Raw genomic sequence first — 24542 nt, forward strand, 5'->3', positions numbered from 1 at the left:
TGGGAGCACCCTGGGCCCTCTAGCCTGGAAGGCAGGGGCAGGGCTGCTGTGCAGTTTCACTTTTGCTAACACACTTCCTCCCTGGCTTCCTGACTGAGTGCAGGGCAGGGACAGCCATCCAGTCCTCCAAGTGCTTGGCCTGGGCCCGGCCTACGGAGGCCCACAGGAGTCTCTCGTCTGCATCCAGCCCCTCAGAGCTGCCATGAGCAGGCCCCAGCCCCCTGGCCCAGGCAGGGCTGCTGTGGAGACCCTCCTGGGCGACCTCATCAGCTACTACTGGGAGGGAGCAGGGGACGGCCAGCTCAGGGTTTGCAGGCAGGCAGCCCTTACCCACAGGGCCCAGCAGCTCCTGGACAGAGGGGGCCCTCTAGGGCTCCATCTATTTGAGGACATGGGCCCTGCACTGGGGGGCTGCTCCTGGGGGGACCCCAGCCCTGCCCAGGACGTCTGCCCCAAGCTGGTGAAGGCACTAGAGTTCCTGGAGCTGATCTCTGTCAACCTGCTTCTGTTTCCCTGGAGGAAGGAAATCAGGTCCCTGAAGGTAAGCACCGTGGTGCCCCTGAGTAAGGAGGGCTCAGGCGGGGGTGGGGTTCTACCTCTGTGGGGAGCAGCATGCCCACGATGCCCACCGACTTTGGTCCCATTGTACAGTTGGAGAAACTGAGGACTAGAGAGGTTCAGGCAATCTGTCTATGGTCAACAGCTAGTAAGCGGCACAGCCAGGACTCAAACCCAGGCAGGGCTGGTCCTAACCAGTAAACTATACTGCCTCTCTAAAGAGAAAAGGAACCAAGAAACTCGGGCGGTCGTGCCAAGCGTGCAGTTTCTGAAAGCCAAATTCTTAGGCTCCTATTGTGTGCTAGGCTCTGGACTGGGCGCTGGGGATGTCACTGACTGAGGTAGACACAGTCCCTGCTTAACATGGAACTCAGCCTCAGGGAGATGGACAATGAATAAGTAAACAAATAGGCCTCTCTGGGGAGCCAGACTGTAGCTGAAATCTGAAGAAACAGAAGTTGTTAAAGGAAAAGCTAAAGAAAGGGTATTCTGGACATGGGAACGGCAAGTGCAACGACCCTGAGGTGGGCAAGGACTTGGTGTGGTCAAGGCCTTCAAAGGTAAGGGGCTGTGTGAGACTAGAGCTTAGTGATGGAGAGGTGGGGGGTACAAGGTAGGTGTGGAGAAGGCAGCAGGGACTTGGAAAAACCACTGAAGAGCTTTAATCTCTTCTGGCTGCAGGCCCCAACTATTAGGTTGGGAGCCAGGATACCAGGGGCCTCACCCCAACTCTGTCACTCTCCTGCTGTGTGATTTAAGACAGGCCCTGTCTTGTCTCTGGGCCTCTGTAAAATGGGACAGAGGGTAACATGATTGTGGGCCAGTATTTCCTTTGGCCAAATGCCTTCAACCCCAGTGCCTCTGGGCACCTGGCTTTGGTCCTGGCTGGCCTGGCCGCTCTCGGCAGCTATGCTGAGGCGTGTCCCACCTCTCACAAACATCCTTGTTTGTTCCAGACATACACTGGGAGCTTTGCCTACTGGGTGCAGCCTGTGCTTTCCAAACACGGTCTGGACACCATTCTGGGGAGGCTGGGCTACACAGCTACCTCTGAGGCCGAGTTTTTGCTGGCCCAGCCCATCAGCAAGGAGGATGCCAAGCAGATGGTGTTTGAGATCTTCCTGATGAGAGTCGCATCTGAGGCTTTTGTTGGAACTGCGGACAAGCAGGTCTGTGAGCTGGGCAGAGAGAGACTTGCCAGGCCCCTCTGCAGGTGCAGCTCAGAAAGAGGGCTGGGGAAACCTGGCAACCGCATCAAGGGCACCCAGCCAGGCCCAGGCTTGGGGGGATCGCCGCAAGGCCCCTCGGAAGTGGCAGGGTCTGACAGGGCTCTGGCCGAGGGCACTGAAGGTCAGCATTCTCTGCCTATGCTTCTCATCCTGCCTGAGGCCTCAACAGCCCCCAAAGGTCCCTGCAACAATCCTCCGGCCCCCTTGGGCAAACAGTGCCATGCCAGCACTCGCTCAGATAGTGAGGAGTTCGTGACCTGCTACAGTGACCTTGCCCTGCACCAGACACCCCTGTTCCACAGGGACCTTCTCCTGAGCAGCCTACAGGGAAACCAACTCCAGGACCCAGCCCTGGCCCCCAGACCACTCTTCGGCAAGGTGGTCGCCCCCTCCAGTAGCACTGGAGAGCAGCCCCTGGTCACCATCCCCAATCAGCTCTACCTGACACCAGGACCCCAATCACCAGAAGCTGAGCTGGGGGAGGCCACCCCTGTAACGGACTCCATTTCTCCCAGTGCCTCCTCCGAGATAGACAAGCTCTGTGACAGTCTCTCCCACCTCTTTAGACCCCCAACGCTAGCAGGTCATCCGGGGGGCTTCCTGGGCCATGGGGTTGAAGAGAAAGGACAACCAGAGCATCACATGGGGCCAGAGCCAGCTAGAGCACAGACAGTAGGGGAACTGGGCTCTGGAAGTCTTCCCAGGTGCCCTCACATATACTATAGCACCCCAATACTCACTACATCCCCCCAGGGGGGCTGGAGGCGCCAGTGCCCACTCGAGGACACCACCCAGGCAACAGCTGATTGTGCTGCCCCTAGACGGTGCCAGGGCAGACACCCTGACTGAGCAGATCATTCCCACAGTGACATCCATGGGAAGGTGGCTTCAGGCAGAAGTGGCGGACCTGGGACCATGGTGAGGGTAGGAGCCGGGGAGGGGAATGACAGCCAAACCTGTGGCTTGTCAGGCAAAGGAACCAATCTGCTAACCCCAGCCCTGCTACCTACTGGCTATGTGACTTTGGACAACTCACTCCACCTCTCTGAGCCTCAGTTTCCTCACCTGTACAGTGAGAGGGGTCACATCTACCCCCAGGAGGCTAGGAAGAGTTTGTGAGCTGAGGTGTGATGGCACCTATCAGTGCCTGACCCAGGGGGTCCCTGGGAGGCTTCCTGTCCCCTTCACATTACAGCTTAGCTATGACCGGCATCCTTAGGACCCCATTCAGCTGTCACAGTGTAGATTAAAAAGAGATGCTTAGACAACCAGGCTTGTGGCATTGTACTGCCCAGGGCCCAGACGGCAACTTGGGTGGAGGATTCCAGGGGGTAGAAGTCTTCTAAACTTTATTCATTCTTTTCTGATCATTAAAAATACTAAACTCATCCCGAAACCAAAACAGAACTTTTGGTCTCCCCTCAATGCCTACTCCCCCCAACATTTCCCATCTGGGGAGTGACTCCACCACCCATTGACTAGCTGAAGCCCAAATGCAGAAGTCATCCTGACTTTTCTGTCTTCTTTCTCATCCCTCATTCAATCCATAGCTCTGCTTTCAGAAGGGATCCAGAATCCAACCGCTTTCCTCTTCCTCGCAGTTACCACAGTCAACCTCCCCCAGATCCTGGAGAATGCCAGCCTCCTCCTGGTCTCCTAGCTCCACCCCCTTCCCCTGCAGCCTATGCCCCACCCAGCCACCCAGGGTGCCTGTTGAAACCCAAGTTCCATCATGACTCTCATCTGCCCAATTCCCTCCAGGGCTCCTGTCACACTCAAAATCCAAAGGCCATACCCTCACTCACCTTCCAACCTCACCTTATGTCCCTTTCCTCCTCAGCCACAGCAGCCAAACCACACTAGCTTCTTCTAGGTACTTGAAACCTGTAGCCACAGGGCTTTGAACCTGTTTGTTCCTGCTGATACTTTGCATTTTTAATACGTTCCCTGCTGAGAATTTACATTTCCACCCCAGATATAGTGAATCAGAATCTACATTTTAACAAGATCCCCATGAGATTCTTATGTATAACTTCCTGGGAACTTGTTAGAAATGCAAATTCTCTCCGGGGTTGTTCCAACTGGTAGCTTCCAGTATCACAGCAATACACAAGCCACCACAGTAAGACAAACTGACAGGCACGTGATGATATCATTAACATCACACGCAAGTAAAATTTTACTAAGATCATTCAAAAACAGTTGCAGTAGTACATCGGCAGGGAACTGCCAGAAATACAGCTGGATTCAGAAGAGGACGTGGAACCAAGGATATCATTACTGATGTCAGATGGACCCTGGCTGAAAGCAGAGAATACCAGAAAGATGTTTCCCTGTGTTTTATTGACTCTCCAAAGGCATTCGACTGTGTGAATCATAACAAACTATGGATAACACTGCGAAGAATGGGAATTCCAGAACACTTAATTGTGCTCACACAGAATGTGTACATAGACCGAGAGGCAGTCGTTCCAACAGAACAGTGGGATATTGCATGGTTTAAAGTCAGGAAAGGTGTGCATCAGGGTTGTATCCTTTCACCATACTTTTTCCATCTGTGTACTGAGCAAATAACCCAAGAAGCCGGATTATATTTAGAACAGGGCATCAGGATTGAAGGAAGGCTTATTAACAAACTGCAATATGCAGATTGACACAAGCTTGCTTGCTGAAAGTGAAGAGGACTCAAGGCACTTACTGATGAAGATCAAAGACCACAGCCTACAGTCTGGATTACACCTCAACATAAACAAAACAAAAATCCTCACAACTGGACCAATAAGCAACATCATGATAAAGGGAGAAAATACTAAAGTTGTCAAGGATTTCATTTAACTTGAATCCACAATCACTGCCCACGGAAGCAACACTCAAGAAATCAAACGACATGTTGCACTGGGCAAATCTGCTGCAAAAGAGCTCTTTAAAGTGTTAAAAAGCAAAGATGTGACTTTGAGGACTAAGGTGCACCAGACCCAAGCTGTCGTATTTTCAATCACCTATATGCCTGTGAAAGCTATACAATGAATAAGGGAAGATAAAAGAATTGATGCATTTGAATTATGGTGTTGGTGAAAAATATTGAATATAACACGGGCTGCCAGAAGAACGAACAAATCTCTCTTAGCCAGAATGCTCCTTAGAAGGGAGGATGGTGAGACTTTGTCTCACGTGCTTTGGACATGTTATTAGGAGGGATCAGTCCCTGAAGAAAGACATCATGCTTGGTAAAAATAGAGGGTCAACGAAAAAGAGGAAGACCCTCAACAAGATGGACTGACAGTGGGCTCAAACACAGCAACAGTTGTGAGGATGGTGCAGGACTGGGCAGTGTTTCGTTCTGTTGTACACAGGGTAGCTATGTGTCGGAGCCGACTCGATGGCACCTAGTAACACACCGTTCCTTTTCTATTTCCCCCACTAGAGTACATAAGCTCGAGAAACCTCTCACTACTATATCCAGAAACTGTCAAATACATAGAAAATGTGAAAAATACGTTTCCAATACTTTGCAATTACAAACGATGCTGCAATAAATAACCTGATGTATATATTTATTTTAATACTGTTGCACGGTATGTTAGATCTTAGAAGTGGGATTGCTGGGTCACAAGGCAAATGCTTATGTAGTTTTCTTAGGTTTTACCAAATTTCCTTCCAGAAGGGTCATACCAATTTGCATTCCCACCAGCAATGTACAAGAATGTGTGTCCCCAACGTCTCGCGAACAAAATGTGTGGTCATTTTTTTTTTAATATTGCCAGTCTAGTGTACGAGAAATAGTATCTCGGTGTTGTTTTAATTTGCATTTTTGAGTGAATTTGAATCTATTTCATATATTTGAGGTCCATTTTTATATTTTTATGAATTTTCTGTTCATGTCTTTTTATGTTTCTATTGGTCCTTTATCACTCAATTTGTTTAGTTCTTCATGGTTATTTATGATTTGTTTATGATAACCAAAGAAACTAAACCCATTGCCTTAGAGTCGATTATGACTCACGGTGAACCCATGTGTTACAGAGGACTGCTCCACAGGGTTTTCTTAGCTGTAATCTTTAGGGAAGCAGATTGCCAGGCTTTCTTTCATGGCACTGATGGGTGCCCCCAGGCAAGGTAGCACTTCTCATCCAGATGAGGGGCTCTGATGGAAATGAAAGGAGGCAGAAAGAGAAACTGAAAACTTAAAGCTGGCTGGGGACACCATTTCTCAGGGTCCACATCCATTCATTCATGAATTCAGTTACTCACATTCAGCAAGGGCCTCCTGAAAACCAAGCTGATGGGAACATGGCAGGGAACAAGGACCAGGTCATCTCTGTCCTCTCAGGAATGGGCCTAGTGGGAGGCAGGCTGACCCAAGGACATTACCTACAGGGCAGTGAGGGTGTTGTGACGTAGGGGCAGAGAGGAGGGGGCATGAGGGCCCAGAGATTTCTGTGACCAGCCTCGGCTACTCCGATGCATACAGTGCCTCTCCGAGGTGCCAGAGGGAGAAGAGCAAGCTCTGCTGGACCCATACATAACCACACAGGGGGAAACACGGTGTTTAAAAATATAAAAACACATTATCCTAATGGCAAAAGAAGGCTATAGAGAGCTAAAACTACCAGCACAAGAAGCACTTCAAAATGTACATCAGGTTTTAAATGAAGGATTTATTGGCTACCACACAGCAAGATAAGAAACACATTTCCCCCAAAACAGATGCTGAAATTGAGCCATGGGACACTACTGGCCTGTTCACTTATCAACTCCCAAAGACCGTCCTGGCACGTCAAGATTCCTGGTAGCAAAGGTTCTGTCTGCCCCAAGCAGTTTTCTGGTTTGTCACCAGTGTTTTGGCTGCAGGTGCTGATAGACACAACCCCCAACTGGCTGCTGTCCCTCATTCTACCGACACAGCCCAAGAATCGGCCCAAACAGGAAGGGCAGGGGCTGAGTCCTTGACCTCCTAGCGCTCCCTCTCACTCAGACTTCCTTGGGACTGACCCCAGGGCATCTATCACCAATGCAGAGTCAAAGCATCACATGTACGGGCATCCACCCTCACACCGAGGCCGGGAGTGGCCTTCGCCCCTTCATCCACAGCCAGCTGCTGCCCAAGAGGCCTGAGCACAGTTCTCCAAAGTCCACCACTGACCCTTCCCTCTGTTTGCAACCAGCCTTCTGGCAGTCCCTCCGCCCCCCTCCAAAATGTCAGGAGCACCAATGTTTCAAGAGTCTTTATTTGCAAACCCCGACTCTTCCATCCAGACTGTCCCCAAAAGGAATGTTCTTCCTTTCTCCTGCTGCCTACATGATTGGAGAGACAGCTGTCTCTCTGGCGCACTGTCATAGCTGAGTGAAGCCGAGACGTCTTCTTAACCCACAAAGATGGCTTCATGTTCTGTGGCCCCAGCCCTTTGATGGAAACACTTCGAAGGCTTCAGGCCACTTGTGTCTCTCTCCCTCTGGGCCACAAGCGCTCAGTAATTCCAAGGGCAAAGCTGCTCACACAGGGACACCACAGTCTGGGGGCCTCAGAAGCCATGGCTGGCCGCCCCCTGCCGCAGCTTGGCACTGGGCTAACTGGCCGGGCACCAAATGCTATTTCACTGACATGGAATTAGCAGGAGCTAGAGCAGGACCTTCATCACCAAGGAGACCACACACCATTCAGGAGCCCACACACGATTCTTCTAAGGACAGCAACGTTCAGATGATGAAGTGGTAAATGCTGCAGTAGCCTCATATTGGAAAACCGATGAACGTCAGGGTCGGGTCAACCCCAGCACCATCTGGTGACAGTCTAGAAAAGCCAACTGCCTCAAAAGAGCTGCTCAGATAATGAGAAAATGATGGTATTGGCTCCAGCACTGCAGGCTCTCCCCACGCAGACATGAGGGTCTCCAGCAGGAGTGCTAGGGCTGTGAGGGATGGCTCTCAAGACAAGGCAGCCGGGACAGGAAAAAGACATCAGCTTGGGGTTGGCCAAAAGTCTGAACATTGCCAGCTCTACTGCACATTGGCTGCGTGGCCCTGGAGAGGCCTTTAACCTCCCTGAGCTCCAGCGTCCCCACCTGGAATTTCAGGCCACTACTTCAACCTCTTGGGTGGGCTGAAGGGACAGAGACAATGCGTAGACAGAGTCCCGCATGATGTGGGGCACACGGCAAGTGCTCAGGAGCTGGCAGCTCTCCCTACAGACTTAATTGAGGGACCCAGCAGTAGGAAGCCACCAGGAGGGGCGCTGGGGGAATGTAAGGCTGTGAGCAATAGTGTCACTGGGGGAAGTGCAGTTAGAGGGGGTGACACCAAAATGACCCCAGGGTCTGTGGTGGCAGCCGCAGCTGGTGGGTTGGTGTCACCAGCAGAGGGGCCACCAAGACAGTAACGTCACTAGGGATGGTATCACCTTGTAGTCATCCAGTGTGGTAACTCATCACCACCCCACCCCACCCCACCCAACTCCCATCACTCGCCAGTCACTAGGGTTGGTGTCACCCAGTGCAGTAACTCATCACCCACACACACCCGTCACCCACCAGTCAGTGCAGGCAGGCAGGCAATGGTGCCCACCATTGGGTGGAGAGTATGGTCTCCGCCTTGGCCAGTGGGGAGGGGAGGAGCTGCAGAGAGCCGTGGGGGAGGGGGAAAGGGCAGGGCACACAGCACAGCACTGGGCCCTGCATGGGGGAGGGGCAGGGCCAGGCCACTCCGCCCATGGGAGCAAGTTTGCTGGTGGCCTACCTACCCCAAGCAGGGGGTAGGGGTTTGTGACACCATGAGTTACCACACTGGGTAACACCAATCCTAGTGATGCCACTGGCTGTGAGCACCAAAAGGCACAACAAACCCCTTGGTCCTATTTGTTATTCACCCGTGAGGGCCAGAGACCCCAGAGGAAGATGCTGGCAACGGAGAAAAGGACATTAGGCAAATAAACCTGGCCAGACGTACAGCCCTCCTAAGAGAATATTTTTCCCAATTGCTCCTAACGCAGCTGCAGGCATTTTTCTGGCAGGATCCTGTGTGCCCTTCCCGTCCTACAGACCGTGCTTCTGATTCACTGGCGTTAAGATTCGGTCCCGGTTTTGTTCAAAGAGTTCCAACATTTTCTGCCTGTTGTGGTCGGCCTCAATCACCTGGAAGTTAAACACATGGGTCACAGAGATGCAGCTGACCTGAGTCTTGCCCTCTTTTCACAGACAGAGAGAGATGGAGGCAGGCAAGATGAGGCAGAGAGGCAAACAAGCTCAGGGTCACAGGCAGGTAAAAAGGAATGTTAGAGCCAAACAGCTCTCAGTTCTAGGTCAAGTCTACATTCACAAGTAGATTCTCACTCAAGAATCCACTAAAGCTGTCCCTGCAGTCAATGATTTTTTTTTTCTCACCATTTTATACCATCCAATTTTCTATAACGAGGGAGAAAAAATGAACTTTGCTTCTTTAAAAATCCACTACAGTAATATCTCACTTTCCAGCAACCTCACTGCCTGGACGAGCCGTGAGTAAAAGCACATGTGAACGGCCCAAGTAGACGTCCCCAAGGCCATGCACAGAAGCCTGTGCAGGCCCTCCTGGCATCCCATACTGTGCACACTCTCTAACCATCTCAGGTACCTGTTTGCCTGCCTAAGGCAATCTAGCAACAGCAAGTCAGAGAACGAGGGGATGGGAAGTGAGGACACACCGACGGGGTAGGCACGTCACTGTCAGTTAGAAGTGATGAGCATCAGCAAGAAAAAGGGTTACCATGAAAAGCAAACATGGGAACTCAAAGACATTATTCGTCTAGGGCAAACAGTCCGACACACCTCAGCACCTCCTAAGGGCATCACTGTGTCACGGCCCAGAGCGGCAATCGATGTTCCTCCTCATGACCCTGAGTCATCGAGAAACGGTGACCCGAGGCTCTGTGTCATCCACTGAAGAAGGGGAAGGTCATACCGGAAAGACCACCATCCCAAATGGTTAAAACCAAAGCCCAGGTCTAGAGGCTTTGGTCATCGGGAACATTCTCTCCTTGGTGGTGCTGGTAAGTGAGATGTTACGGTGTTGCTGAGACAGCTCACCGTCTCTCGGATCTCTGCAACTCACCCTGAGACTTAGTCCAGAAATGGGGACCAGAGGAGAGCAAGAGCCCTTCCCACCCTACCCACCTTCCTCCTTCCAGATTCTCCAGCCCTTAAGGACCCCACCCTGGTCTGCAGAGTGGCTGACATTCCCCAGGTCACTCCTCCTTCTGGAAAAGTCCCTGCCCTGTGAAGGAGGCTGACTTACCAGGACAGGGGCCGCCACGGGGAAGGGGCTTCCTTTGAGAAACCACTCCTCATAGAGCTGGTGAATGGCATCCAGGTATTCCTGCAGGGAAATCACAGAAGAGCAGGCTGTCAGGGGCACGACAGGGAGCAACCTTTCCCATCAAAGGACGTGGGCAGCTGGTGACTTGGGCAAAGGAGCTCTGCACCAGCCAACCTGACTCAGATAGGCAGCACTAAGCGCAGCCACACAGCACCACGGGCCAGGCCCTGCATCGCAGCAGTCAGAGGCACCACCTCCAGTGCCACGTCAAAAAGCACGGCCCTCTCATCTGGCTTCTCCCATTTACTGCCATTTCTCCAGCACCAAGCCACCACTACCATCACATGGGGACACCAGGTGTGGCAGCCCTGGAAAGCCTCTGAACCCTTCCCTCCCTCTGTCCTTGCCACCAAGAAGACTGAGACGCTCGCAGGCTGGGAAGCCCTACTCCATCCTGTTTCTGTTCCAACAGACAATGCGTAACCTCTGGATCCTCAAGACTTCAGAAAGCCCGGCAAGGTGGTACTCAAGGGGAGAACGGCATGGACCTGCCCATCAGCCACTCGTGCATCTACGCTGGGCAGGCCTGGACGGCACACTCTCCCCACGCAGGCCCAGGTGCTCCTGGCCACCCACTGACACCTCCTCAGCAGCTCTGCTTGCCAGCCCGGGAGCCCTCGTGTAAACTGCACCACCACCTTTTCATCTGCCACCAAGTTCTACCTCACTGACAGGACAGATTTGTCCCACAGGCCTTGTCGAAACTGTTAAGGCAATAGCTTGGATAACGGCTTGGAGGAACACCAGCCGTGACATTTCCTGGGGACATGTGGGTCACTGTGCAGAGCTGCCGCACCCGTCACAGCATGGCCCGGGCCTGCTCCATTGCATTCCTCCCTCCAATTACCTGTGTCCTGGATTTCAAAGGAGCTGCCCAGAGCAAGGCTCAGCCTTCATGGCTGAAATCTACCTTACTAGTGCCAGAAAGACTCAAAACAGGGCTGGGCAGGGACTTTGGAGCTGGGAAGGCCTCCCAGGACCCTGAGTCTAGCCCATCCTGAGCTCACCGAGTCCTGTGACGTCCCACTAGGTGCCTGCCCAGCCTCTGTCTGTATACCTCCAGGGGCAGCTGCTCACACGGGGTGTTCAGTTTCATATTAACTGGATGACTACCAGATGCCAAGCCCTGGGACACATGCCTAAGACATGGGCTGCATCATGCAGGGCCCCATACGCCATGCTACGAACCAGGGACTTTATATTAGACAAGGGCATTTGTCTAGGCACTGCAGGGTTTTAGGCCGGGAGGCTGCATGGGCAGTGGTCCATATTGGAAACATGCCCCAAGCAGCGGTGCATGAGGCTGTGAAGGATCCAGGGCAAGAAGAGCAGTTCAGAGCCTGTTGCCACAGTCCCGACTAGAGTCCATGTGCTCTGAGCCACAACCCAGAGGGGCAGGCAAGGGTGTCCCTCCACTCGGCACATATAGCTGAGCACCACCTCCGTCAGGCCCTGCTCTGAGCATTGGGAATGTGGCAGTGAGCAAGAAGGCACAGCCCTGCCCCTGGAACCCACATTCTGGTGAGGATCCAGAGGGGAGCCCAAGGTCAAGAGCCCTTCAGGAGGTGGAACCGACAAGCCCTGGTGACACCTGGGGGGAAGGGGAGAGGAGGGGCACCTCTGAGTGCAGGAGTTCCAGTCCTGAGTCAAGAACCACACGAAGTGAAGCAGATCTGACTTGTCCACACAGGTCTCCAGCTACAGAGGAAGTTCAGAATTCACCACCAATGTGCTCAATTCCTGTTTCTCTCTCTACAGCATGATGGTCTCATGGTGGGTGGGGTCGGAAGACAAAGCCAGACAGATGCACAACCGTCCAGGGTGGTCTTTAACAGGGGAGAGGGCTCTTACCAGTGGGATGACCTTCTCCTCTTCCCTGCATCTCATTTTTAACCTCTGGTAACAGGTCTCAGGAGTGGTCCGGAGATAAACTGAAGTTAAAGAAAAACATGTGTCTCTAATGACTCTGCTCCTGGCTTGGAAGTAAAAGCAAAGGAGCAGGGGAGGGAGGAAGGCAAGTGTGTAGGGGTGGTGAGAAACATCTGCCAGCAGCACCAAGAGAGATAGGCCGGGTTAGCGCTCAGCTTGACCACTGACCGGCTGTGTGGCCCAACAGACACAGTGACTCTCATCCCCTGACTTTTGTTCCCTTTGTCTATGAAGCGTCTAAGGGGTCACTGTAAGCTGGATGAGATTCCACACATAGAACTTAGCACAGGGTCTGGCACACAGTGGGTCCCAGGAAATATCTAGGTTCTGTTCACAAATCCTGTCCGCCTTTGGGGAGGAGGCTGAATTAATTTGGGGAAAGAATTGTTGATGGCAAGCGCCCAACCTGCTGCCCCTGCTGGTTTGAGACTCAGCCAAGCACAGTCTCACTAGGGCTCAGGGAAGAGCTCAGGGAGGAAGCAGGGTGGGGGGGGGGTCTTACCTATCAAATCAACGGACACGTCAATGTTCCTCACGATCCAGTCAAACCATTCTGACAAAACCACATAGTCCACTTCAGGCATCTTCCCACTGCAATGAGAGAACCCACTGTGGTAAGGGCTTTGCTCACCCGTGAGAAAGTTTCTGAGCTGCACTATTTCCCAAAAGGATCTGGGAATCACTTTCATTGAAAGGGCACTGCCAAGAGCACCACAGCAGAGTGTAATCCAGGCAATACTGGGTGTGTAGTGATGACAAGATGCATTGTGAGACTTAAGATTTCAAGTGCTGCCTTGTCATCTTTGAGCCTCACTGGGCCCCCAAGACCTAACCATGAGTACTCCTGCTCTCACCAGATATGCCCCCACTCAGCGGGAAACACCAAACTTAAGTTTGAAACCAAACTTAGGGTTTCAAACATATTCTTGCAAGGCAGTAGCAAGCTGGCACATGTATTTGTGACAAATGTGGCAGACAAAGAGACATTACACCTCGAATGCAGAAAACTCGGCCATCACACAGAAGACACCTACGTATCTTAATGTTTCAAAGTGTTCGCAGACAACTCACACAAAAGGACAGTTAAAAGACATCAGAGAAAACACTCAGCCTCACTGATACTCAAAGAAACACTAATCAAACAAAAAGGTACAATATTTCACCTGCTACACTGGTATTTTTTTAAATTTATTTTGTTATTGTTGAAAATAAACACAGCAAAACATACCCCAATTCAACATTCCTACATGTACAATTCAGTGACACTGATTACATCCTTCAAGTTGTGTAACCATCCTCGCCCTCCTTTTCTGAGTTGCTCCTCCCCCATTAACATAAACTCACGGCCCCCTAAGGTTCCAATCCAATCTTTCAAGTTGCTGTTTTCAATCTGACCCCATATAGATAGTCCTTAAAACAGCATAATGCTCAAGGCAGACATTTTTTACTAGGTAAGCTAATATCGTTTGGTTTTAAGAAGACTTGAGGGGATATGTTTGGTTTAAGGTTTAAAGATTATCTCAGGGCAATAGTTTCAGGAGTTCATGCAGCCTCCATGGCTCCAGAAAGTCTGGAGTCCACGAGAATTTGAAATTCTGTTCTACACTTCCCTGCTTTTGATCAGGTAAGTATTTTCTTAATCGACCTTACCCACGGTTGGTAGGGTGTAGAGGGCACTCTGATACCCTGCTGGTGGTTATGAAAATGTAAACGGATGCAATCTTTCCAGAGGGCATTTGGGCAATATATATATAGCAAAAACAAACAACAACAAAAAAACCTTTGAAACGACAAACCAATTTCACTTCTAGGAATTTATTTTGTGAAAATAATCACAGATGCTCACGGTAGCACTGTTTAAAGAATGAACAATTAAATCTTGGTACACCTATATAATAGAAAACCATGCAGTAGCTGGAAGATGGTGTCATAAAATAATATTTAATGACATGGAAAATGCTCAATAGTCTAACGTTCAATGAAAACAGCAGAATATAAAACTGTAAGGGCTTCGGGAGTCGGAACCGACTCAACGGCAACTAACAACAACATAGTATGAATAGTATGACCTCACCCATATTTTAAGAAGTATTCGTTCACATGTTTGACAAGACAGGAAGGAAAACACCGAAAGGTAAACAGTGCTTTTCTCTGAGCTGTAGGGCTATGGGAGAATTTTTTTTCTTTATTCCCTTCTCTGTTTTCCAAATTTTAACAACATATTAGTTTTCAAATCAGAGATGAGGTTACTACTACAAACTTACAGCGTTAACCAAAAAAAAAAAAAAAAAGGAAGACAGAAAAGAGGTAGGAAGAAAGAGCACAAGAGTGAACACAGCACAGGAACAAACGGCACCTATGGCAATTACTGTAACACAGACAACCCTGCAGCAACAGTATTAACAAACAATGATTTACGAAGAGATACATAGGTAGAGAGCTATGCTACAGAGGTGTGAGAGGGTTTAAGGGAATGTGCCCACCTGCAGATATAGGTTAGGGTGTGGCTACCTCTACATCATATTTGTAGATGTTGCATGTATACTACCGTAGACAATAGAACACACAAGGATGCGCAGTCATGGAAGCTTATGCAAAACCAAACACCTCCCAGGACAAAGATACTAGGCTTGAAGGCTAAGGACCACAGACTAAGGGAACATTTATGTCAACTGGTACAACGAAATAAAAACAATGTGCTACATCCTACTTTGGTGAGTAGCGTCTGGGGTCTTTAAAGCTTGCGAGCGGCCATCTAAGACACAACCAGTGGTCTCTTCCAGTCCGGAGTAAAGGAGAGTGAAGAAAACCAAAGACTCAAGGGAGCAATTAGTCCAAAGGACTAATAGATCACATGCACCACAGCCTACATGACCCCAAGACCAGAAGAACTAGATGGTGCCCAGTTACCACTACTGAACATTCTCATCAGGATCACAATAGAGGGTCCCGGACAGAGAGGGAGAAAAATGTAGAAAAATTCATTTAAAAAAAGACCAGACTTACTGGCCTGATACAGACTGCATGAACCCCCAAGACTATGGCCCTAAAACACCCCTCTGGCTTGGAACTGCAGCCATTCCTAGAAACCACCTGCTAGCCAAGCAACAGACAGGCCTATAAAATAAACAATGATACCTGAAAAGAACGTGCTCCACTGAACAAACAATTATATAAGACCAAAAGGGCAACATTTGCCCAAAAGTAAAGATGAGAAAACAAGAAGGTTAAGAAAACCAGATCAAAGGAAACGGGGAACCCAGGGTGGAAATGGAGAGAAGTTGACAGAGAGTAGGGATTGCAACCAATGTCCTGTTACGTTTTGTGTACAATTTGTTGAATGGGAAACTAATTTGCTCTGTAAACTCACCTAAAAGACACATTTAGAAAAAAAAAAAAGGGTGAACATGGGCCTTGGTGTCTCTCCTGGCTCCTGTGAGAAACGAGCCAAAGGACCCATCGGGGGAGTTTCCTCTGCCCTGAGAGGAAAGGAACAGGGAAGAGACAGAGGAATGGCAGCAGCTGGAGGAAGCAAACACATGAACAGCTGGTGAACCTCAAAGGCCCAAGAGAGAAATTCTCTCTTTTTAACATCCTCCATTGAAGCAGAGAATCCCAGGAGTAACTGTCACCAGGGGGCTCCAACCCAATCCACTTAGAACTTGGTTTGTAAGACCAGCTCCAGGGAGAGTGGTTACGCAAGGGCACTTCTGATGTTTGACTACAGAAGAGGGGTGGGAAAGCAGCTGTGGGGGGGCAAGGAGCCAATCCCCTGCCCAGACTTGTGTGTGAATGTGTGTGTGTGTTTGCCAAGCCCAGATGACACAGCACAGCACAGACTGGGAGGAACACTCTCCCCTACTCCCTGAGACCACCAAGACATCCTCAGCAGAGAAGAGCTGCGCTTGGCAGAGTGGTGGAGGGCATATGGTGCTGAGAGTACAGCAAGGGCAGCAGGGAGAGTCTTGGGGCCCTGCCTCGAAGAGTCTTCAGGCATCAGACCTCAGCAAGGAGACCAGAACAGGTGACATGGGAGGACCACCAGGGCTCCCAGAATAATTGAGGGAGGCTGCGTGGGGAAAGGGGGAGAGTGACGGACTGGGAAGAAGTCCTATAACATTGCTGAGGGAACTCTGAGCTAATGAAATTCAGGTATTAACATTAAGGGGTTGACTTTGTACCCCCAGGCTGGTATGACTGGGGACAGGGGCTTGTCTCCCCAGCATCCTTTCCCCTTTCTTCCTTCTTAAAAGTAGTTCATCATTGCTTCAGCATCCATCTCATAATCCCAAGTGCTTCAAGGAAACCTGACCCCATCCCAAGCTTTAGGGTAGGCCCAATCAGTCTAAAGGAAATCTTATTCCCTGGCCCCAGTGATTAGTTAAGAAAGCCAAACTAAGCCAATCAGTGCAGGGCATCCCCAGCAAGACATGAGGGGGTTCTGCAAGAGTTTAGGGAAAAAAGGCTTCCACCAGCTTAGGGGAAAGCCACTGGCAAGATTACCCCCCTTTCCTCTGGTTAGCAGGTGAGAAGTCTGGAACTACCAGAGCCATTTTGTCATCATAAGAGAAGCATATTGAAGACATGAACAAGACACAGAAGAGGAAACCAGACAGAAGAAGACCAGAGTCACCAAAGCCTGCCTTAAGAGTGCAATAACAAACTCATTGTTTAGGCCACTACGTGTAGGGTCTCAGTTAGTTCCAGCTGAGAGCAGCTGATATCCAAGAAACCAAACCACTCCTCTCTCTTTGGCATATTTCCCTTCTCTGGGAAAAGAAGACCCAGAATGAAACTGACCCCAAGAGAGTGAGGATTGCCAAAAAGGAAGCTCTGGCCAGCCCCTCCACTTTTCAACCAAATGCACAGCCTGAGGAGACAGAACAGACTTGCAAACGGAGATTGGGCAAAGCAGCCCAAGCAGTAAACTCAAACAGCTGTTAAAAGATGAAAGACTGGAGGTTCTAGTCCATCCAGAGGCACCTTGGAAGAAAGGCCTGGCAACTTACTTCCAAGAAATCAGCCATTGAAAATCCTATAAAGCATAGCTCTATTCGGACACACACGGGGTCTTTCTGAGTAGGAACTGAGTCGACTCAAAGGCAACAGGAAACCTTAGTGGCATAGTGGTTAAGAGCTGCTAACCAAAAGGCTGGCAGTTCAAATCCACCAGGCGCTCCGTGGAAAACCTATGAGGCAGTTCTACTCTGTCCTGCAGGGTCGCTATGAGTGAGAACTGACTTGACAGCAATAGGTTTGGGTTTGTTCAACGGCAACAGGTTTTTAGTGGCTTGGAGAAGAAACCTGCCCAACACAAAATTCTCCCAAATCACTAGGGCAGATGAAGCGTTATCAAACTCTGTCCCTGACAGACCTTACATATGTCTGTGCAATGCTCAAGAGATTCTCTGTTAAATACAACATCTGAATTTCCTAAACCACAACCCAGGGTGAAAGAAGCATGGTGTTAACTAAAACCAAACCAAAAATAACAACCAAACGTTGCCTGTGCACGGAGGTATGTGGAGACATGGAGGTGGGGACTCACATCTGCAGGTGTCTCTGGGGCCTGAGAGACGCTGCTCACCTTAGAAATCTGCTCCAGGTCTCAGGAAACCTGGGTGGCTCAGGGCCTCCCTGCCCCACCTAAACCCAGAACAAAACCCCCAACAACGAAACGTGAAGCAACAAAATGTGAAATGGAGTAATACAAGCTGGCGTGCAGGAAACAGGCAGGGAGAAGAGCTAAAAAACACTGAATGCCACATTGTTTGCCTACAGTGACACTGCCCACACAATGGCCCAGGCCAAGGCCTCTGCCAGTGTGGTATGGAGCAGTGTCTTCGGCCACAGCTGTGACCCTAATATTCCCTAGCATGTTTTCTCCTTTTCAAAATGGGCGACCGAGAGCTTGACATAACTAATGCCATGATGAACCTATTAGCTTTTCTCCTTCCTCTGCCTGACTTCTTTCTACATACCTTTGTTAATGACTTTGTTTGGATCTGATGCTAACAACTCTGTTCTTTGTTTTGATCTGATGCTAATAACTTTATTTTGTTCTGTCTGACCACCTGTAATTTATGACCTCCAGCATGGAGATTAGAGCCCAGGTGTCTGACATGTAATATGTTTAGCCTGATAAGGAGATGTCCAGCACGTATCTCTTTAGCCTGATAAAGAGTTTCTTGTCATTATCTCATAATGAATAACTTCTCTAGCCATGCCATCCATGGGCTATGAAAACACTTCTAACCCTTGTAAAAATCATATATAAGCTCTAATGTAAAATTGCCTTTTGGGACTCCATAGAGACAGTCTACATTATTGTCGGATCCCCACTGACAGATGCTTCCTAAATAAACCTTCTCACTCTTTCCGACTTGGAGTACATTTCACTGGCTCGACTGCTCCAGGGCACAGGCCCTAATTAGGCAACACAGCCACAGAGAATGGAGAATACAGAACTGACCCATCAGAACTGCGATGAAGGACCATGGGGGGAGTTATCAACACCTACAGCTGAAACAGTGGTCTGTGACAAGCAAAGACAAATGGCTCCTGGGAAACTTCAATGGGGTTGGGCAGCAGATAGGTGGTATATGTATGCGGGGCGGGGGGAGGGTCGGTGGAGAGCTGACAAATTTCATGAAGACCAAGGTAGGCAAGGGCCCATATAAGGGTCACAAGACCTAAGCTAGACAACTGTCTATAGGCTATCCAGAGAAGGACTATGAGAACTAGAGATGAGAAATGGGCTCAGAGAGGTTAGAAATTTGGTCACACTCAACAGAGAACAAATATCAGAACCAGGATAGAATCCAAGTCCACCTAACTCCATGCCTCACTCTCTCCCCGGACCTCTGATCATTCCAAGTTACCTTCTTCAAAAACAGCCACCAAGTGTGGCAAAGAAGCTGACAAGCTGACTCTGACTAGAAGACAAATAATCCAGCTACATGCAGTTCACAGGAAATCCCATCCCACTGCCCAGAATCTGCCCGTCAGGCTTGAATCAACAACAAGGGGCTCCCGTTTGGTTGCTCTCCTTTTTCCTGCCTGTCCTCCCTCTGGCAGAGAGAACACAGGAGAGCAAAGGGTCAGCTAGAGCTAGCAGTGGACGCCTCATGTCCCCCCAGAAACGCAGGCAGATGGGTGAAGATGGGGCCCAGCAACAGAAATGCTACCTGCTGGAAGGGCAACCAGAGCCCATGAGAAATGTCAGAGGACAGAGCTACAGTCAGGACTTGCTCTTGCTGCCTGTCCTAACTCCACAGCATTGGGTATAATGCACAGAATAGATTTGGGGCAGAGGGTCTCGTTTCTGGGGCTACACAAGCTCCAGGGCACCATCCATGGCAGGATCAGGACCCGCGGGAAAAGCCTTTTTAGTGTCCCATGAAAGGAAGGGTATGAAACAGCAGGGGCTGGAGTCAAAGGCCAGCTGCAGGTCCCACTGCCCAACAATAGTTAACAAGTACCTACCCACCAGCAGCCCACTCTTGGCCTGTCCGAGCTAGGCAAGTAACCCAGACGCCATCCCTGCCCTCCAGGAGCCTATGGGCCAGGTGGGGAACGAGTAATAGACAGTTAAACAAATGAACATTCATTAAGTTGAACCACATGAAACTGTTGTTTTTTAGGTCGAAATTGGTCACATACAACAATTTCTTATGGTTCAGTGTAACTAGAAGTTGTCTTAAATACAAAGAAATTCAACTGAAAGCAGTAATTAAGAATAATAAGGGGCATGAGACCAGAAGAACTGGATGGTACCTGGCTACCATTACTGAACATTTTGATCAAAGATGCCATAGAAGAATCCTGATCAAAAGAGGGGAAATGCAGAACAGAATTTCAAATTCTCACAGACTCCAGACTTCCTGGAGCCATGGAGGCTGGGTGAACCCCTGAAACTATTGCCCTGAGAAAATCTTTAAACTCTAAACCAAAAATATCCCCCAAAGTCTTCTTAAAACCAAACAATAGTTTAGCTTAACTAGTAAAAAATGTCTGCCTTGAGCATAATACTCTTTTAAGAACTATCTATATGGGATCAAATCAACAACAGCAACTCGAAAGATTAGATAGAAACCTTAGGAGCACTGAGTTTATATTAACGGGGAATGAACAACTTAGGAGGGTGAGGATGGTTGCACAATGTGAAGAATCTAATCAACGTCCCTGAATTGTATATGTAGAAACTGTTCAATTGGTGTTGTTTTGCTATGTATATTCTCTACAACAAAATAAAAAAATTACAGAGAAAAAAAAAGAATAACAAGGGCACTCAACCCAAATAGACAGGGTAGTCAAGGAGGGTCGGGAGAAGAGGTGACATTTGAGACAGCTGCAGAGGAGAGGAGCCAGCAGGTGGAGAGTGGAAGAGGAGTGTCCTATGCTGCTATGAGGACCAGCTCTGTGAGGCACTGTCAGCAGCACCCTGAAGCTCAAAGCAGGAAGAGGTAGTAATATGGGGGTGGGGGGGGACCAGGCACAGGCTACCAGGAAGGGAGAGGTGTCCAAGAAGCAGTAACTTCAGACCCAACCTGCAACCGGCTTCCCCCAAAACCCCTGAAAATCAGCGGCCAACCTAGCATAGAAATGGAGGGCCCCACGCCTCTGAGGCCTCAGTACTGATAGGCCACCAGAGTCCTGCAACTCTATATATACGACAGTCTTCCCATGAAGGCAGAGGCAGTTTTGGGTCAAAACCACACCATTATACACACTGTGACAGAATGGTCGCTCTAGTCACCCCAATTCTTCACCCTTTCTGTACCCTCACCTCACCCTGCGCCATGTAACTTACAGACCCTCCCACCACTGATGCTCAGGCCATGTGGCCTGCTTTGACCAACGGGATGCTAGCAACGTGAAGCAGAGGCCTGAAAGGGTGCCCATGCATTTCCCGAAGCACTTTTGCCTCTCCCGCCACCGTAAGAAGGGAAAGTCCAGGCTAGCTGGCTGGTTCCAGGAGGAGGATGAAGGCAAGAGGAAGGAAGAGGAGCCACTCCAGTCACCCCTGCCGAGGCCATCCAGACCTGCCAGCCCCCAGACCTACGACTGAGCCCAGCCAAGGTCAGCAGCTGCCTGGCCAACCACCTAGCTGCATGGGCATGAACAGACAGCTGTTTGCCACCGAGGTTTCCTGATGGTTTGTTACACAGCATTACTGAGGCCATAAATAAGTGATACAACATGGTAGTTACTCAACATCTGTCCATTGAATAAACGAGTTCCAATTTTACTTCTAAATATTTATGGCTTAATAAATTATTAAATTGTGCAAACTTCGGTACCTTCTATACAGGTTTTCTACAAAAACGTATCTTGCGCTGTGAATCGACCTCTCCATCAACCGTACAGGTGACGTCTAAAGGAAAGCAAAAAGTGATTCACTAACTCAGGCAAAGAAGAGGTCAGGAAGCATTGAGAAGGGTCTGTTACTCCCCTGTCTAAGGTCTTTGCTGAGTATGAGAACTCAGAGGCCGCAGGGAGGGGGAGGCAGTCACCAGAGGAGAACCCAGGTGTGACCTGAAGCTCAGCTGTGTTCCTCCCTCTGACCTGGGCCCTTGCCATGCCCTGGACATCAGTAGGCAGCACAGCAGTGCCCAGCTGAGGGCTCCACAGCAGGTTCCTTCACAGGAGAGGTGAGCCTCAACTGGAATGTGAATTTGAGAAAGTGCTGGAAAAACTGCGAAGTGCTGCCCAGAGGCAAAGTGTGGTGATTATTCCAGACCTATATCCATATGGTGAATCTGTGTAAGTGGAGGGATCTGTATGCCTGAGCTAGAGCTCCATGGGAGTTGGGGGATACAGGTGAGGTTCTGGGGGCTCTGCCACTGGTGCCTGAGGGTCTGGCCCACAAGAGGCCTTCAACTTAGCTGCCTCCCCACAGGGCCTGTGCAGAGATCACTGCAGCCCTTTCTAAGTTGGGAAGAACTGTGTCCAGGAGGAAGAAGATGCTGGCCATGCCCCTCTCCACCAGGGTGTTCCACCCTCCACCAACGACCTTTCTCTTTGTCCACAGTGTACCTCTGGGAACCAGGAGAGGCCCTCGTTCTTGATACCAAGTGAGTTAGCACTGCCTCCCCACTCAGCAGCCCAGGGCACCCACCCATGGGACCTGGGCCAGCAAACCAGAGCTCTCCCTGCTTGTCCACCTGTCCTCTGTCCATCCATCTTCCTTTCCATTTTTCCACCTTCTCTTCACTTACGACTCTTGTGCCAGCTCCCCAATCATCCATCTCTGTCTTTCTGCTCATCTTTCTCAGTCTGTCCATCTCTTTCTCTCTCCCTCCCTCATGGAAGGACACACTTATGCCCCATCTTAATTAGCCTTGTGGATATATTAGGCGTAATTTAGGTTTGTAACTGAGGGCCACTCTGGAAAAGCAGGGTAGGCAAGAGGGAAAAGAGTCAACTTCAGATCCTCTCATCTGTACCTTTTAGACAGATGTGGTGAGGTAGAAGTTTATATTCATCAAAAAGGTTCAGCTTACATCTTGACATTTTTAAAGACACAGATTTGTAGAAGGCCTATAACTATAGTTGCAAGTGCCCAGGCCCGATGGCTGTGCCAACGTAACTGGTTACAGGGATAACCCATCTCCTTCATGGAGCCTCCAAAGCCAGTCTCTTAGGTTGTGCTTACAATTTTGAACCACAGGTGCCAATCAGAATCTCCTCAGCCGCCCTTTCTTCTAAGAGACCCTGCCCCTATTCACGTCCCTACTGGCGGAATGGGCCTAAGCAGCCCTGTTTGTGCCCTATTATCCCGCCCCTACACCTGACTGGTTCAGGGCGGGACACCTGACCCAAACTGAGCCAATCAGATTCTGCCTCTGAAGAATGTGCACTAAGAGGCAGACCCTGTGAGCTTAGTTAGGTCAGTGTTCTCAAATTTCCCCATGTATCAAATTCACCTGCAGGTCTTGATGAACAAGGTTGCTGGGCCGTGTCCCCAGAATTTCTGATTCAGCAGGTCTAGGGTGGGGCCAGAGACTTTGCATTTTGAACAAATTCCCAGGTGCTGCTGCACTTTGAGGAGAACTGAGTCAAATGGCATTGAGCCCAGGAGTGGCAGGGTCATGAAGGCTTGGGCTCAGGGCAGTAGCACAGCAACCACTTGGCTAGCTGAGGTTGGCAGGGGAATGGAGGCTGGTCCTCAGACAGCCACAGGGACAGGAGACCTTGGCCCCAGAGACACAGAAGGCTGTGCCCACTGAAGGCCCAGCTGAGCTTCCTTGTGACATAGGTTTCCCTTCCTTACAATCACACACCTGACTTGACAAAAAAATTTTTTAAAGAAGGTTGAAACTGAGCATCCAGAACATACCTGAGGACGAGTGTGCTGGTCCAGCATGGTGAGCTGCACATACGTCTGCAGTGTGAGGCCCCATCGACAGGGGTCACAGTACATCAGACCCTGCAGAAGGAGAACGCAGCCCTTTACCTCAAAGTGGCATCTGCAGGACCCTGGTCTGTTTGGTCACTGACAGCCATCTCACGAAATCAGGGCTTTGAACTGGTTCACTGTGGTTGGAACCCCTGCTGAGAATTTCCATTTCTAACAGGCTCCCTGCTGGAATTTATTTGCACCCCAGATATACTGAATCAGGATCTGCATTTTAACACGACCCCCAGGTGATTCTTATGTAACTTCCTGGGAACTCATTAAAAATGCAAACGTGTAACATGGTTTGAGGGGACTTCTAAGTCAATTGGCAAAATAATTCTATTATGAAAACATTCTGCATCCCACTTTGAAATGTGGCGTCTGGGGTCCTAAATGCTAACAAGCCGCCATCTAAGATACATCAATTGGTCTCAACCCACCTGGAGCAAAGGAAAATGAAGAACACCAAGGTCACACAACAACTAAGAAACCAAGAGACCGAAAGGGCCACATGAACCAGAGACCTACATCATCCTGAGACCAGAAGAACTAGTTGGTGCCCGGCCACAATCGATGACTGCCCTGTCAGGGAGCACAAGACAGAACTCCTGAGGGAGCAGGAGATCAGTGGGATACAGACCCCAAATTCTCATAAAAAGACCATACTTAATGGTCTGACTGCGACTAGAGGAATCCCGGCGGCAATGCTCCCCAGACCTTCTGTTGGCACAGGACAGGAACCATCCCCGAAGACAACTCATCAGACATGAAAGGGACTGGTCAGCGGGGGGGAGAGAGATGCTGATGAAGAGTGAGCTAATTAAATCAGGTGGACACGGGAGAGTGTGTTGGCAACTCTTGACTGGAGGGGGGATGGGAAGATAGAGAGGGAAGATGGCAAAATTGGCACGAAACAAGAGACTGAAAGGGCTGACTCAATAGGGGGAGAGCAAGTGGGAGAAGGGAGTAAGATGTATGTAAACTTACATGTGACAGACTGATTGGAATTGTAAATGTTCACTTGAAGCTTAATAAAAGTTAATTAAAAAAAAAATGCAAACGTGTGAAACCCAGGAACG

The 24542-nt window shown here is 49.8% G+C and overlaps 2 protein-coding genes across 9 annotated transcripts in view; one reads left to right on the forward strand and one right to left on the reverse strand.

Moving 5' to 3' along the window:
* LOC126065052 (spermatogenesis-associated protein 2-like protein) lies at positions 1–20960 on the forward strand. Of its 3 annotated transcripts, XM_049864712.1 has the most exons (3): positions 1–541; positions 1515–1727; positions 3338–5520. In XM_049864712.1, exons 1-3 carry the CDS (start codon positions 203–205, stop codon positions 3521–3523), a joined length of 738 nt encoding a protein of 245 aa, XP_049720669.1. In that variant the 5' UTR covers positions 1–202; the 3' UTR covers positions 3524–5520. The 3 variants fall into 3 exon arrangements, with proteins under 3 accessions (XP_049720669.1, XP_049720670.1, XP_049720668.1); XM_049864713.1 differs by lacking the exons at positions 1515–1727; positions 3338–5520 and adding an exon at positions 20877–20960; XM_049864711.1 differs by having other exon boundaries at positions 1515–5520.
* Positions 8229–24542, reverse strand: part of TK2 (thymidine kinase 2) — a 24501-nt gene continuing 8187 nt past the window's right edge. For 4 of the 6 annotated variants that reach the window (XM_049864717.1, XM_049864719.1, XM_049864716.1 and 1 more), the window contains 6 exons: positions 23404–23493; positions 21365–21438; positions 12565–12653; positions 11985–12064; positions 10053–10133; positions 8229–8914 (listed from right to left, as the gene is read on the reverse strand). In XM_049864717.1, the coding sequence (XP_049720674.1) occupies positions 8816–8914; positions 10053–10133; positions 11985–12064; positions 12565–12653; positions 21365–21438; positions 23404–23493 (513 nt within the window). In that variant the 3' untranslated portion in view covers positions 8229–8815. Of the gene's footprint in view, positions 8915–9586; positions 9805–10052; positions 10134–11984; positions 12065–12564; positions 12654–21364; positions 21439–23403; positions 23494–24542 lie in introns of all 6 variants that reach the window. The other 2 variants (XM_049864715.1, XR_007514714.1) reach the window with 2 other exon arrangements.

The sequence above is a fragment of the Elephas maximus genome, chromosome 21 (genome assembly GCF_024166365.1).
Source record: "Elephas maximus indicus isolate mEleMax1 chromosome 21, mEleMax1 primary haplotype, whole genome shotgun sequence".
Lineage (NCBI taxonomy): Eukaryota > Metazoa > Chordata > Mammalia > Proboscidea > Elephantidae > Elephas > Elephas maximus.

Coding starts and splice junctions, on each gene's coding strand:
- LOC126065052 (XM_049864711.1), top strand. CDS start 203: ATGAGCAGGCCCCAGCCCCCTGGCCCAGGCAGGGCTGCTGTGGAGACC. Junction 542..1,514: donor AGGAAATCAGGTCCCTGAAG/GTAAGCACCGTG, acceptor TGTTTGTTCCAG/ACATACACTGGGAGCTTTGC.